The following is a 16,182-nucleotide window of genomic DNA, read 5'->3' as shown; positions in this document are numbered from 1 at the left end:
TTTACCATAGCAATCTAGGCAAGGGTAAACAAGCTGTTCCTTTAAAAAAAAGTAACTATATATTAATTTGTACACCTTTTCAATACAAAATAAAGATTCTATAAATTTATTAATGGCAGGTTTTCAGGTCCATCTAATTTAATATAGAGTGTTTTACATCGATGTCATAGAAAAAAAGTGAAATGGACTGAAGAAAAGCAATATGGTTAGCATAGCGGTTAGTGCAACACTGTTACAGCATAAGCGACCCAGATTTGAGTCCAGTGCTCTCTGTAAGGAAACTGTATGTTCTCCTTGTACTTTTGTGGATTTTCTCCAGTTCTCGGGTTTCCTTCCACCCTTCAATACGTATTGGGGCTGAGGTGTGGGTCAGGAGGAGGGTTGTAGATTAATTGAGTGGCATGGGCTTGTGGGCCAAAGGGCCTGTTACTATGCTGTATGTCTAAAATAAAATAAGAGTTTAATTGAGATCAGCTAACTCAATCAGCTAACCTCATTATTGAATTGTGTTAGCTGATTTCAACCAGACTCAGCAACTTACCAACCAGAGTGGCAATAGGCTAATGTTTCTTTATCAATTCCAGCATCTTGACTGAGAGGAAAGGAAAGTCATCTTGCTCTTCAATTGTTTATTCAAAATGGCAAGATTTAATTGAACATTCTAACCAATGTTAACTTGAAAAAACTATGATTATATTTTTTCAGGGAATGTTATTGTAGAGGGTTGTGCTTTTTTATTTTGTTATTTACACCAAATTTCTCATGCTTTTCATAAAGGTGTGAGCTTCAGCATAATTTGAGCATCTCATATATGAGGCAATATGGTGTCAGCATATGCTCAAGGATTGTCTCTGTTCAATTAAATCTTGCCATTTTGAATAAACAATTGAAGAGCAAGGTGACTTTCCTTTCCTCTCAGTCAAGATGCTGGAATTGATAAAGAAACATTAGCCTATTGCCACTCTGGTTGGTAAGTTGCTGAGTCTGGTTGAAATCAGCTAACACAATTCAATAATGAGATTAGCTGATTGAGTTAGATGATCTCAATTAAACTCTTATTTTATTTTAGACATACAGCATGGTAACAGGCCCTTTGGCCCACAAGCCCGTGCCACCCAATTACACTCAATTAATCTACAACCCTCCTCCTGACCCACACCACACCCCCAGTACGTTTTGAAGGGTGGAAGGAAACCAGAGAACTGGAGTGTTATATAGAGAATTTAGGTTAAAATGACTTAAGTTAAAATGTGATGATTAATCATAAAAAGGGAAGCCAGAACGGACAGGGAGCTTACTAGCAGCCAAGGACAAAAGGTTCAGCTGGATATGTTTTTTTTAAAACCTATCTTTTCATGGTCATAGTGAGAGACATGCAGGAGACAAAGGATTGATAAGAAGGGTGAGAAACAGAATTTAGTGTATGTAGAGTTCACAGCGTACGTAACGAACGTGATAATTAAAAATGCAGTTATACTTAGAATGCTTTTGCAATACTAACCAATTAAAACAGTATTAATAAGAAGGGGAAGGGCAAACAATAAGGGTATAAAAATCAATGCACTGTATGTATCGGGGCTTAACTGGTGAGAAGCCAGTTGAGTCCAACTCTGCAGACTTGTAAATAAAGCTTGTCGTGTCATCAGTTTTAAAGAGACTCATGTGTGAGAAGTTTTATTTCTGACAAATGGGGGCTCGTCCGGGATCTACACTCCGGCCGTGAGGGGAGGCGAGAAGAGGGACATCGGAGGCGGTGCACCCCGCTGAGTTCAGCGGCTCCTAGTCCCTTGCTCGTCGCTTCGGGCGGCTTGAGCGAGTGGTATCCGGACAAGGTGACACAACAAGACGGAGAGGAGAAGGGTGACGGTTCAATCCCCGGGAAGACACCGGTAAGTGACGACTTACGGTTGTGGTGTGGGGATTGGGTAACAGGTGTAATGGGATACACCTGTTTGGATAAAAAAACCTAACATAATAGATCAGGTATAGAGCTTTTGTCGTGGCGTGAGGACCCTGTCGTGGGACTCTAGGATAGACCCCAGGGAAACCTCGGCGGTAACCGAAGGAGGGACAGCACCTCCGACGAAGTGCCGAGAAGAGAGGGGTCAACCCCAGGGAAACCTCAGCGGTAACCGAAGGAGGGACAGTACCTCCGACGAGGCGTCTGAGAAGAAGGGAGTAGGGTCCACAACGAGAGAGTCCTCAGCAACGATAAACAGATCTAGGTGGGAAAATGGGAGGATCAAAATCTAAGGGCTCGTCTGAAAATTCAGGACAATTCCTGGGAGTTCCCCTTGACAGCCCTTTGGGGAGAATGTTTGAAAATTGGGATAGTAAAAGATATCGAGACAAAAACAAGAAAAAGATGGTCCAATATTGTCTCCTTTGGTCGAAACAACCTATTAAAGGTTCCTTGGTCTGGTGGCCGAAATTTGGATCTGATGAGGATTGGGTTAGACAAGCATTAAACATATATGTAAATTCGAGACCAAAGGTGAATCAAGAAGAGTCAGCATATGCATTTTGTTGGGTTCCCTGGCCAGGATCCTTAACAAAATGTTTTAAATTGAGGGTAGTGGGAGAAAAGAAATGGGAACCTCTGGACAACCTTCCCCCTCCTTATATTCCCCCGGTGCCTACTGCGCCCGAGGAAAGCTTATTACCGGAGGGGAAAGGTGATGAATCTGATTGCCCCGAAAGGGGCCGGGAAAAAAAGGATGAATTAAGGGAGTCGGACCCTAAACTTCCACCGGTAAACCGACCCTGGACAAGATCCCAGACTGGTCCAGGACCATCAAAGTTTTCAATAAGCCTAAATCCCCTGAGGGAAGTTCCTATGGGAGGACCGGGAGGGGGAACGGGATATGTGAATGTTCCCCTAACTAGTACAGAGGTGCGGGGATTTAAGAAAGAAATGAAAAAGTTATTGGAAGATCCTAGAGGATTGGCTGAACAGCTCGACCAATTCCTGGGACCAAACACATATACGTGGGAAGAGATGCAGGCAATAATGGGAACATTATTCTCACCCCAGGAGAGGCAGATGATTCGACGGGCTGCCCTCCTCATGTGGGAATATGAACAACCTGGGGACCCCAGACCCCATGAACAAAAATATCCCTTAAATGAACCCAGGTGGGACAAACGAACACCCGAGGGATTGGCAAGTATGAGACAATATAGAGAGTGGACAATTAAAGGGATACGGGAGGCTGTGCCAAAGGGTCACAATTTCACCAAGGCATTTGGGAACCACCAGGGGAAAGACGAGTCCCCTACTGATTTTTTGGAGAGGGTGAGAAAGAATGTCCAACAGTATGCGGGCGTGGACCCTAGTACACCAATGGGTGAACAGCTTATTCGAATTGAATTTGTTTCCAAATCATGGCAGGACATTAGAAAGAAACTAGAAAAGGAGGAGGACTGGAGCGAAAAACCCCTAAGTGACCTGTTAAAAAAGGCGCAAAAAGTATATGTGCAGAGAGAAGAAGAAGATCAAAAGAGGGCGACAAAGGTTATGGTACAGACTATCCGACAGATGAATGCCGAATCCAGAGGGGAAAGAAAACAAAACCTTCCTCTAAACAATCCAAGATATCCAAGAGAGGGAAGACCCCAGAGGTTCATTAAGTGCTATTACTGCAATGAGGAATAATCCGCCCAGAATTTTTCCTCCTACCCCACGATCACGGTCATAAATTAGGCGTGAAGGTTTTTGATACATTACACCGTCAGCCCCGCTCTAGCACGGTACATTTGGGACAATGGGGAGATGATTGGCCTCCAGAACGCATAATTCAATATTATGGTCCCGCTACATGGGCTCAAGATGGATCCTGGGGTTATCGTACTCCTATTTATATGTTAAATCGCATTATTCGCTTACAAGCAGTCCTTGAAATTGTTACAAATCAAACAGCTCTAGCCCTGCAATTACTTGCATCCCAGCAAGGTCAAATGCGCTCTGCTATATATCAGAACCGTCTGGCCCTAGACTATCTCCTAGCCATGGAAGGAGGTGTATGTGGAAAGCTTAACTTGACTAACTGCTGCTTACAGATTGATGATAATGGCCAAGCCATTCGAAAAATCGCTGATAATATTCGTACTTTGTCCCATGTACCGGTTCAAACCTGGCATCCTTTTGCACAATTAAATTGGATGGACAAATGGTTTGGGGGAACCTGGTGGCGTACCTTCTTGTGGGTCATCGGAGGTATTTTATTCCTCCTACTTATTTTGCCCTGTATTATTCCCTGTCTACGCAGCCTGGTGATTTCCATGGTACAACAGGCTATGCAACCAGGGGGACTGGGAGACCCCGTTAGAATTTTACTTCAGCACGAGATTAATGTATCATGAAACGTTTCTCTTCCCCAGGTTAAAATCCCCATTCATATCTATATATATATTACACACATTTTAAAGAGAGAAAGGGGTGGATTGTTATATAGAGAATTTAGGTTAAAATGACTTAAGTTAAAATGTGATGATTAATCATAAAAAGGGAAGCCAGAACGGACAGGGAGCTTACTAGCAGAAGTAAGAAGCATTATAAAACGTGCAATATATACAATGTAGAAAATGAGGATGTTGTTTTGGTGGCATAGAAAGAACAGTGAAATGGACAGAAGCACAGCATATAGCTTCACTTCAACTGCATTAAATTCCATATGGTTTGAGGGAGTAAAGAAACCATACAACAAAAATATGTAAATTGTTGAAAAGTAGGATCCTTCAAGGCAATAAAGTCCTTCAAGTTTGATAAAGTGGCTAAAATTGATTTAAAATATAGAGAATAAAGTCAAAGAATATTATAATTAATTAATTTGTCCTCAGCTGAAGTGCTTTGGAGATTATAACATGTGGATTTGGACTGGACTTTGTGTGGCTGCAGGTGCTGTGGTAGTGTTGGAGACAAATCCACAGGCACACCAGGTCTCTGAGGGTACCCTCTTTTGCTTCTCCATCTCTAACTGTAAGAGCCATTCTGCCGAAAATGAATCTGTCTGCCTTATAGCAGACAAAAACAAATTCCGTGTAATATTGCACTGTTTTCATTAGTCAAAAGACTCACAGTATTGTTACTGGTGATGAGACTGTCTTTCTTGCAAGACAGGAAGTTAAATTAAATAAGAGTTATCTCAAAGTTTCTAGAGGATTTGAAGAGAATACTTTTTTTTACACAAAAGAATTGTCAGAATCTATGATATTGGAATCTGATAAAAGATACGGTGAGGTGTTTTTCATTCTTTTTCAGGACATCGATGACGAAGCCACCATTTAATGTCCTTACTATGTGGTACTTGAGATGGGGGTGATGAGCCACCTTCTTCAACTCCTGTCCTTCTCGTGAGCATTTCCAAGACTAATGCGAGTGGAAACAAAGCAATAACAAGTTTTTCTGTCTGCTATTTGGCAGGGAACATGCAAGTTGTGGCTTTTTTATATACTTGAACCTCTTGGCCTGATGTTTATAGATTTGTGAGGTGTTTGCCAAACAATTGTAGTTTATTTTGAAGATGGTAGATACTCAATCCGTTGCTAACTAATGGTGGAAGTAATAAATGCTTAGTGATAGATAGGTATTACTTTCTCCTAGGTTCTTGAGTGTTATAGGACTGTAGTCATCCAGTCAAGCAGAGGCAATTCCATCACTGTTTCGAGCCCAGAGGACCCCAAAACCCAGCAGCAATAGAAATTCACCAAGGCAAATGATTACTTAACAAAAGTTGCTTTTAATTTTCTTTAAATATAAAAACCAGATCAAACTTTAACTTTTTACTATTAACTTAACCTAACTTAACCCCCTTCTAATTCTAAGCGCACATGTATGCAATGTGTATATGTTCAGGAAAGTTCTTTGCTTTAATAATCTAATCATTCACTTCTCACTTCTTCATGTTCACTGGTATATTATGCATAGAATTTAACATTTATGAATTTTCACCACATTCTGGTGCTTAAAGGTAAATGGTTACCGCTCAGGAAGATTCTAGTTGGTTTCAGAGAGAGATTTGTTGCTCGTTGGACACACACCCAAACTGATTTCCTCCAATCAGTCACTTCAGAGTCTTGCCAAAGAAACTTTCCCCATCACAGATTTTCCAAATTATAACCTCTTTTTCCAGGTCATCACAGAGTTCCTCTTGTTTCCCTTATTTCAGGAGAAACACCCTAGCCAGCCATTTCCTCTTGTAAGGACAACAAAGGTTTTCAACAGGCTGAACTCAGAACTCTCAACTTGTCTTCAAAATGGGATTTTCAACAAGCCTGCCAGCTTGCCATGTTGCAACCTCAAAAGCTACTGAAGAACTCAGTTCTCTCTCCCTCTGCTTGTAAAAACCAAACCTCCTTGCAGGGCTCCAAACCCAACTTTTGAAAGATCTTTATCAGCACTTTGAACCTAGACTTTTCCATTTGCACCTGATTTTGAAATTCTTTCCCAAAGCAGTTCCATTGTCTTTGCAAAATTATTGGTGCCTGAAAGTCTAGCTTCAGCAAAACTCTTGCATTTTAAATGAGATGTAAAGTGTTACTCTATTTGTGAAATGACCTACACTGAACCCCCATAATCTATCTCTTTTAAAAACATATTTATATATAATATAACCCATAACAGTCACATTTTTAACGAGTAAATTATCTGGAAAATGGATCACTTGCTGTTCCCATTGTAACTATACTTATGCGACTGATCCATTTGAGTTCCTAGTCATGATGCTGATGTTATGTAATATAAATACAGTATTCACTTTGATATGCATCCAACACCTCCTCCCTTTAAGAGTCTATTTCATCAAAAAGTATTAGCATTGATTGTCTGCAGGTACAGGGTGACCAAAGGGCCTGTTTCTGTGCTGTTTTATTCCATGAGTGAAATGGATGAAAACTGTGAGTTATAATGCTGTTAGGTCTACCTCAAGGCTGAGATAGACAATTTTTTTGAAATATACAAGAGTCAGGTGTTATAGAAACAGGTGGGAAAGTAAAGTTCAGATCAGCCTTGCTATTATGGAAATGTTAAGCAAATAGGTAGTCTGGCCTCTTTATGTTATAAGTATTTCTAAAATTGTGCATAGTTTTGAAAAAATGTTTTCAATTAAGTTTCTCTTAATTCCTGATGCATTTGTTCACTCTCTATACATTAATTTGTTGTTTTTTTACCCCTGTCAGTCTGATTTTAGTGAAAGTTTAATGTAGCCAATTACATTTTGGTATGGATAGATGATCAACTGGCCAATAGGAAACTAAATATGTTCAAATGCATATTTTTTCTGATCAGTAAGTTGCAGCGATATCAGTGCTAGGGCCTCAACTCTTTACAGTTGTTATGAATTATGCAAGAAGGTAATGAGGCATGGTCATTCGATTTTCAACATCACAAATATATGCTAGAAAATAAGTTATGAAGAAATTATGAACTTTTGGCCAGCCATGGTTTTATTGGATGCTGGAACAATGAACGGATAGGTGGTTGTGTTTAAATTCAGGAAGTTGTAAGGAAGCAAAAGTAATGCAAAATCACTGGCATTGACTGCACCAAATTGATTATTTCAGTATCATATATGCTATGAAGTTTGTTGATTCTCGTGTCTCACCTGACATAGCTGTTGATAGAAGAAGACATCTGCACTTCATAACCTGTGTGTGTGGTGGCTACTGGGTATTGTTCCATCGCCGTTGGATGCAAAATCCAGGCTGTTGTCCACAATGGAACTTCTGTTCTGGTGCTCACCACATATGTTGCTCAAGGCCTATTGACTAGCTCCTAGTTCACTTTTCCACCAACTCCGGTTTGACTTTGCTAGGTAGTTATCCCATTAAATCACTGGGATCATGAGTATTAGCTTTTCTGAGTTACCCATCTTATTTGAGCTTTGTGAAAGTAGTCAAACAAGTTTATTGTCATTCGATTGCACAAGTACAACCAGTGTTCTCTGGTCCTTGGTGCAAAACACGCAGGCACACAACCAAACATAACACACATACTAACAGACAATACATACGCAAGACAAATATTCATATATGCAAATATTTTTTTCCTGAATATAATAATCTCAGATGGTTAGTGTGAGTGGTTCTTTTGGTTGCTCAGCATTCTCATTGTCTGTGGGAAGAAGCTGTTCCTCAGCTAGTTGTGCTGGCTCTTATACTCCTGTATCTCTTAAAATTGTTTGCTTCAAACACTACTTGCAACTTTCACAAACCTAACTACGTAAAACATCACGCGAATGTTATTTAACTTCATGCTGCATTAAAGTGATCTCCAACAGTAATTGACGAAAATCAAAATCATTGATGACCCCTTCCACCCCGCACACAGCATCTTTCAGCTGCTCACGTTCTGGAAGAGATACCAGAGTATCAAGGCCAGCGTCACCAGGTACAGCTTATTCCCACAGGAAGAGAGAATGTTGAATGACCAAAGGAACTGCTTACACTAACCGAGATTCTCATATATGTAAAACAATATGTATTTATTTGTATCGATTAAATACTTGTCCTGCATATATGTATTGCCTGTCTGTATGTGTGTTGTGCCTGTATGTTTTGCCTGAGAACACTGTTTCATCTGGTTGTACGTGTACAATCAGAAAAAAATATCCAGAGATTCTCTGTCTAGTGTCTGGAAGTCACTATTCAATCCATATTTTCACAATTGTTACAAGTTAACCTTGATTAGAAGGAGGAGCTAGATTAGATTTAGCTATTTTTTTTCTTTTTAGATTAACTGGTTAAACATGGGTTTAAATATGATTGTCATGGATCATATAATTAAGATAGAATTTACCCTTTGTTTCGATAAAGGAATTGTTTAATTCAGTCATTTATTTTCTATCCAGTACCATATTGGATTATATAAAGAGATAAATGGCTCAGGACCATAATGATAGAATTTTATGTTTTAAATAAATATTGTTAAAGAAACAATTATGGATAGGTTTTTGATTGATTTATATTTAATTTGTGATATGCATATGATACGACCTGTTGTTTGTTATGTACGATTTGTATGTTAAATTCAATACAAATATTTTAAAAAGAAAACAATAAACTGGAGTTATTGCATTCATGAATAAATCGAGAGCAATCACAATTCAGCGCGCATGCGCAGAATACACCCCCCCCCCCCCCCCCCCCTCAGAAGGCAACCGACCAATGGCGGCGCAGGGCGGGTGCTGCAGCCCAGTTTGAAGGGATCCGCAGCGACAGCCGGCGTATGTGCTCATGGAGGCGGCCTTGGAGAATGCGGAGCGGTTCGCCGACGTGCTGGCGGTAGCGCGAAGTCCGTGGGCCAGCGACTGGGACGAGGTGGCGGTGAGCCGAGCTTTCCAATGGGCCCGTTACTTCGAGCACTTGAACGCCCAGCTGGCGGGGAGCGCGGGCGCTCAGGCGGCCTGGCGGCGGCGGCTCCGGAGCCGGCGGGCGGACCTGCGGCTGGAAGAGCTGGGCCGCGGCCAGGAGGTGCTCAGCCAGGCGCTGCTGCTCAACCCCGCCGCCTCGGTCGCCGCCTTCCATCGCGCTGCCGCCGCCTGGCGCCGTGGCGCCGGTCGCAGCTGCGAGGCCGCGCTGTCATCGTCGCTCGGCAGCGCCGTCAGGCGAGCGGCGGCGGTGCGTGTCCTTCGGGCCTGCGGGCAGAGCGCGACTGGGCCCGGCGCTGAGCCGCCAGAACAGCGGGCCGCGGTCGCAACCCAAGCGGCGATCCTGTGCCAGCGCCTTGGGGAGCAGAGGCAGGATTTACCGGAGCAGGAGGTTTTACGACGGGCCTTGACAGCCGGCGGTTGGGAGCCAATCGCCGAGTTGCTGGCGGGTGCTGCTGCGCCACCGCCCGCGCTGCAGTGGTTGCTGGGGAACGCTAGCGCCGCCTGCCGTGAGCTGCCATGCGCAGTGTTGACCGAACTCGCTGCTCGGCAGCCGGCGTTTGCGCGTGCGTACTCGAACTACCTCCTGCAGTGGGCCGGTGGCATGCGGTTCGATGCGGGAAGTGGCCAATGGATACACGAAGAGGCGCCCGAGCAAAACTGGGAGAGGTTGTTACAGCACTTTGCCAGTCTCCTGCAGGGTCCGCCGAAAATTAAGGAGTCGACGCAAGAGACGTTAAACTCTTTGAAAACCACAGATGGAAACTTTGAAGTTTGGGGGATCAGTGTCTGGACAGATCTGTTACTCGCATTAACACGATAGAAATGTGTTTGATTATACGCTGTATTCTGAAATATACTTGGGTGTTGAAAGCTAGGAAGATGCTTGCACAGCGAAAATTATTTCCTGATATTCAGTCCAACTGAAATAATACTGAATACATTGGCATAAAGCAGGGAGTGCTCAGATCTGATAGTATCTGGACAAACAGCTAAGGATTCAAATTTTCATGGAACAGGAAGGAGCAAGGCATTGGCCACCGTCTAAACGAGCCCAGCTGGGTATTTTTTTGGCTCCGTTTTTTATTTATAAAGTCTGGCCTGTAGGGCATCTTTCACAGGCCTGGCGTTCAATTTTCCATACCATATAGCCTGTGACTAGGCAAAAGATTGAATGACAAAATGAGTGAGAAAGCAGATGTCACTGGGACCTGCCAGTGCGTTCAGTACTTCTGTGTTCAGATGTCCAGCCTCTGCTATTTTGCTTTAAAATGTTGGTATGTTTTTTTTTTGTCTTGACAAGTGGTTTAAAGAGGAACTTGGCACCTTTACATTCCATTTGAGTAAAACTAAGCTGTAATGTGATTATTCAGAAATCTTGATGGTTTAACGTCTGCCTCACTGAATTCTGGTTTCTGCACTCCCCATGAATTCACTGGGTCCTGGTTACTGCAGTCTTACCAGGTTTATTCAACGTAACATTGGTTTTTTTTTAAGTGAATTAAAAGTTAGTATTTTCTTCCCAACAATTATTTTTCCAAATGGTTTTTAAATGTTATAATATCTACCTTTTGCAGTTAGTTTCAACTATAAAGCACTATGTACAGATGAGAGAACTTGCCACGGTTATCTTTTAAATCTCTCTTTCCTCCCCCCCCCCCTCCCCCCCCCCCCACTACTTTGCCTTAAATCACTGTAAAGGATGCAGAAGTATCACACAGGAATGTCAAACACTAAGGGAAGTTTCCTCTGCTTTGTGTGTGATGAAGATTAGACAATATGATTGAAACCAAGGCTGCATAAACACAAAGGTTTCTTGTTTTGTGTACTATTTCTTTGTTCTGGCAATCCCTTTTAAGAATTTTATTCTGTACCTTATTGGAAGCTATTTACTGGTAGTTGTGGCCCCTGCAAACATTAACATTTTTTCATTTCACATTTCATAGTTTTAAAAGCACTTCTTGTGCCTTTTTTCTAATGGAGATCCCCAACCTATTTCTAGATGGTTATTAATAATATATATTTTTTGATGCAATTCCTGTCTTAACCCAGTGCAGTAGAGGGTGGATCGAGTTTATGCTGTTTTAAGTTTTATCTTTTTACACACACTTCAGTTTTTCTTCATTGTACTGTATTTATTGTAAAACAATTAAAAAAAAAATTGAAAAAGAAAAATGTAATCGTTTGAGTCTTGGCAGCAGTATTTTCAGCAGTAATTATTTTACTTTGAAGATTCTTTTTGTATTGAATTTGTGTCGATGTGGTGTAAAATTTGGCATTTTCAGCAATGTATCCAGATGATTCATGATGCAAGAGGCTTTAATTTCCACTCCAGAAACTTGAGCACCTAATCTAAGTTGACACCATGTGCTCTAAAAAGAAAGTGTGATGCTGTCCTTGGCGCCACTGAACTGACGCCTAGTTCTCTTGTGAAAAGACATTAAAGAATTCAAGTCTCTATCCATGGGCTTGTTCAAACATCAGATATATTCTCCTGACTCCTGTATAAATTTGAAATGATCCACCTGAAATTTGACTTGATTATTGATCATTATTTGTGGGGGTTGTCTGTTTGGAAACTTTGCAATGTTTTATAATTCAAACATTCTTGATTTAAATTCTTTGAGATATTGAGATTGGAGGGGGGGGGGAAGAGAAAGTCAATATAAATGTCAATTCTTTGGTTTGTTTAGTTAATCCATTTGTTTTCTGAATATCAAAATATTGAAGTGTTAACATGGAATATTGAAGTGTTAACAAGTGAAGTTGTAACATGGAAATAAATGACACTCTCCTGACCATAATTTCAACCAGAAGTGTGATCATGCCATTTGTATATTTTGAAGTTTAAAAAAAAAGAGATTAAAGTGATCTTTATCATTGTATGCTTGATTTGTTTGTCGCATCCATAGAAATTATATATTATACAGTTTGCATGTGATTAATACTTGGAAGTTATAAAAATCCAGCAGATTACTAAGGACTCCCTTGCTCCTATCTACCTTGATATTTATTTTTTCTCTTCTGTGAACATTCTGGGCTGGTACTAAATATAAACCATTTTTTTGCTTTGTCCTTGTCATTTGTTTCTTCACAATGCTTGTAGAAACTATTGACCAATTCTAATTGTGATGCAAAGGTGAGAAAGTCAAGAAGAGTAATATGGAACGAAATCTTGAGGTATAAAAAGTGTTCCTGACGCACTATATCCATAAAATATGGGAGCAGTGGGAGGCCCATTGACCCATCGAGTCTGCTCTGCCATTCTAATCATGAATTGATCCATCCTCCCACTCACGGGCTTTCTCCCCATAACACTTGATGCCTTGACTAATCAAATACCTGTCAATCTTTGCCTTAAGTACACTCAACAACTGTGCTTCCACAGCTGCCTGTGGTGATACTCCAAAGACTCTCGACCCTCTGACTAAAGTAATTTTTCTACACCTCTGTTTTAAATTGACACCCTTTTACAACTCTCTCTGCTCTAATCCCTGAAGGGGTCATGTTTAGTCAGCAAGACTGATTGAGAAGGAATCTGTTGCGGATGTCCTGGAAGAGGAATCTCTGAAAACCAGCAAGAACCCTCCTGAGTGGTAATCATTTGCCTGTTAAGCACCAAAAACTGGTGAACTTTGTTGATGCTAACTTCTGTGCACAGTAAAAGAATTGCCTGCACCAGTGAGATTGGACTGTGATCCAAAGAACTTTTCTAATCTTAAATATACATTACACACACCTGTACTTAGTATTAGAGGGGGTGGGGGGAGAAATTAAGTAGGTTAAGTAATAAGTTAAAGTCTAATTCTGTTTTCTTGTTCAAATATAATTAAAAGCTTTTTTTTTTAAATATCTCTTTGTGGTGCATATCTATTGCTGCCGGTTTTTGGGATCCTCTGGACTCCGTAACAGTAGGTTTTTGAAAGGTGAAAGGAAACCAGAGTGCCTGGTGGAAACCTACATAGACACAGGGAGAATGTACAAACTCCTTACAGACAGTGCTGGATTTGAACCAGAATGCTGGCATTGTAATAGATGAAGGGTCTTGATCTGACTGCTTGTTTTCTTCCCTTGTAGCTACTTGACCCATTGAGTTCACTCACCAACATTTGCTCCAGGTTACAGAATTTACTGACTTTTGTGTCTCCATTGGGTTATACAGTTTTACAAAAGATCCTCTGCTAATTTTGATAAATTAGCATCCTGGACTTGTGTTCGGGGATAAGTTTGCAGATGTCATGAAATAAAGTGGAATCAGTGAAGTCTGCATATCCTGTGATTGTAGTGTAAACAAAATTGCTGGAGAAACGTAGTATTAAAATGAATATTAAAATAATTAAAGTGAATTAAAACAAAAAGATAGCTGAGAGATTAAGGATGCACCATGAATATGATACAGACTGGTACGACCTTCGTAAGGCACCAATAGATGGCTTTGGAATGTAGGCAGTGCAGATAAGGAATGTGTGTTTTTGCTGAATGTTGAGTAAATATAACCCAATGTTCTTATTATTCAATCTTGATACAGGGAGATAGGGGAGGCGGCAACAAAGGGTGTTATTTTCCTTGTATGTAAAGTAATGATGTAATCTTTTAGTTTGACTTTTTTACTTGAGTGTATAAAAGTTGATGCATCCCTTTGTCGGTCAGAGACCCCTGGTGACTGCTTTCGAGGCTGTACACAGTAAGGGTTCTCTCAGGTTAACATGGTGTCCAATAAAGAGTTAGCTGTGCCAGTTCTGTACGCTCTGTTCTTCGCATCAGGAAGCGGCAGTTTCAATACAACAATCTCACCCTCTCCCCTAATCTTTTCTCTCCTGCCCTCCTATCTATGTTCACCTATGGCTTCTTAGTTGTTGGCCTATGCTCCACCCTTACCTCTTTATTCAGGCACCTGCCTGCTTTTTTTCTCAAACTTTGATGAAGGGCTCGGGCCTAAAACATTGGTAACGTATCTTTGCCTCCTAAGGACACTACAGGACCTGCTGAGTTTTTCAAGGAATTTTGTATTGTAATAAATAATAAGATTTGAAACATCCAAGAGAAAATATGCTGGTAAAATAGACCATTACATGGTCTATTACAGGTAACACAGAGTTTGAAGTAAAGCACATAGGAAAAATAAGGAGAAGCAATATATATTGGTGCAGTTTCAAAGGGGTGGGAGTGAGGAAAGGAACTGGCTTGCAGCAGTGGGTACACAAATGAAAGGTGGAGAGATGGGTTTTTTTTTTAATTTGTAAATATTGTTTGGTATATATTTGTATTAAATTTGTTGTGACGAGAGTTAATACATGTTTATGTATTTAAGTTCCTTCAACTGCAAAGTGTATACAATTTTGAAATTCAAAATTTGCCATACAAATTATTTTCTACTGGAAATATTAAAAATCCCTTTACAAATTGAGAGGAAATTGGAAATGAGACTGCAATCAGAAGAATCTTGTTTATGGTCATGAACGTCATGAAATTTGTTGTTTTGTGACAGCAGTATTTTGCAGAATAAAATGCAAAATGGCTAAAAATACAAGATTTTTCTTTAAATGCAAAAAAGAAAAATTTACATTTTCAGATTTATTGTCAGGGGACATACGACATCACAAAGCCCTGAGATTCTTTTTTCTGCAGATGAGGCACAATAACCACTTATTGGTCGTGCAAAAAGACGGTACAGTGTATACGTGTAACAAATAAATGTAAACAGGTAATAAATGTAAACAAACTGCAATAGAGAGAGAATTAGAAAAAATGAAGTGCACAAGTATGAGTCCTTAAATGAAACCCTGATTGAGTTTGTTGTTGAGAAGACTGATATTGGAGGGGTAGCAGCAGGTCCTGAACCTCATGATGCGAGTCTTGTGCCACCTATATCTCCTGATGGCAACAGCGAGAACTGAGCATATGCTGGGAGGTGTGGATCCTTGATGATCGCTGCTGGAGCTCTCTGACATCAGCGTTCCCTGTAGATGTTTGATAGTGGGGAGGGTTTTGCCTGTGATTTCCTGGGTTGCGTCCACTACCTTTGGAAGGGCTTTATGCTCCGGGGTATTGGTGTCCCTATTACCAGATTGATGTAGCCGGTCAGCACACTTTCCACCACACATCTATAGAAATTTGCCAGGGTTTCTGGTATCCTACCCAACCTCCACAAACTCCTGAGGAATTGGATGCTCTGACGTGGTTTCTTCACAATGCTATTTGTATGTTGGGTGCAGAAAAGAACTTCCAAGAGAGTGACTTGCAAGAACTTAAATTTGCTCACCCTCTCCACCTCTGATCCTCCAATAATCATTGATTGGACACCTCTGGTTTTCCCTTCTTAAAGTCAATCAGCTCTTTGGTTTTGGTGACAACGAGGGCAAGATTGTTGTCTGTGGTTTTGGCCATGGGTTCATTGTTCATTCAAAATCTTTGCAGAGGGGAAGAAGCTGTTTTTGAGTTGTTGAGTGTGTGTCTTCAGGCTTCTGCACCTCCTTTCTGTCGGCAGGAGTGATGAAAGGGCAGTGAGAATCCTTGATTTATAGTTTTTTGGTGAGACTATTTCAAGTGGACATCTGATTTTTAACACAAAATGGTCATGCAATTGAGGGTGGAACCTCAAAGAGGGTTTTTTTTTCCTATTTGTGATGTGATGATTTGTTCCCTCTCTGATGGAATGACTTGTGATTCATTTCGACTGCTGAATTGTTTGGAGATAACTTTGAAAACTATTCTCATCAGATTGAATTAAAATCTATCAGAGCACTTCATCTTGATATTTATCAAGATTACTTTCAATAGTTTACCTTCAGTTTTATCTCTACACTGACATCTAATA

The 16,182-nt window shown here is 40.7% G+C and overlaps 1 protein-coding gene and 1 long non-coding RNA gene across 2 annotated transcripts; both read left to right on the top strand.

The window, feature by feature from the left end:
- Positions 1 to 1,209: 1,209 nt before the first annotated feature.
- LOC138751830 (uncharacterized) lies at positions 1,210 to 8,882 on the top strand. Its single transcript, XR_011350216.1, has 3 exons — positions 1,210 to 1,889; positions 5,261 to 5,352; positions 6,168 to 8,882. It is a non-coding gene; the product is annotated as an uncharacterized lncRNA (long non-coding RNA).
- Positions 8,883 to 9,151: 269 nt separating this feature from the next.
- On the top strand, positions 9,152 to 12,250 carry LOC138751823 (Fanconi anemia group F protein-like). Its single transcript, XM_069914661.1, has one exon. It carries the CDS (start codon positions 9,232 to 9,234, stop codon positions 10,186 to 10,188), a length of 957 nt encoding a protein of 318 aa, XP_069770762.1. The 5' UTR covers positions 9,152 to 9,231; the 3' UTR covers positions 10,189 to 12,250.
- Positions 12,251 to 16,182: the final 3,932 nt, after the last annotated feature.

Source organism: Narcine bancroftii, chromosome 1, assembly GCF_036971445.1.
Source record: "Narcine bancroftii isolate sNarBan1 chromosome 1, sNarBan1.hap1, whole genome shotgun sequence".
In the NCBI taxonomy this organism is placed as follows: Eukaryota; Metazoa; Chordata; class Chondrichthyes; order Torpediniformes; family Narcinidae; genus Narcine; species Narcine bancroftii.
Note: the sequence above shows the minus strand (reverse complement) of the source record. Positions and strands in the feature narration are given on the sequence as shown.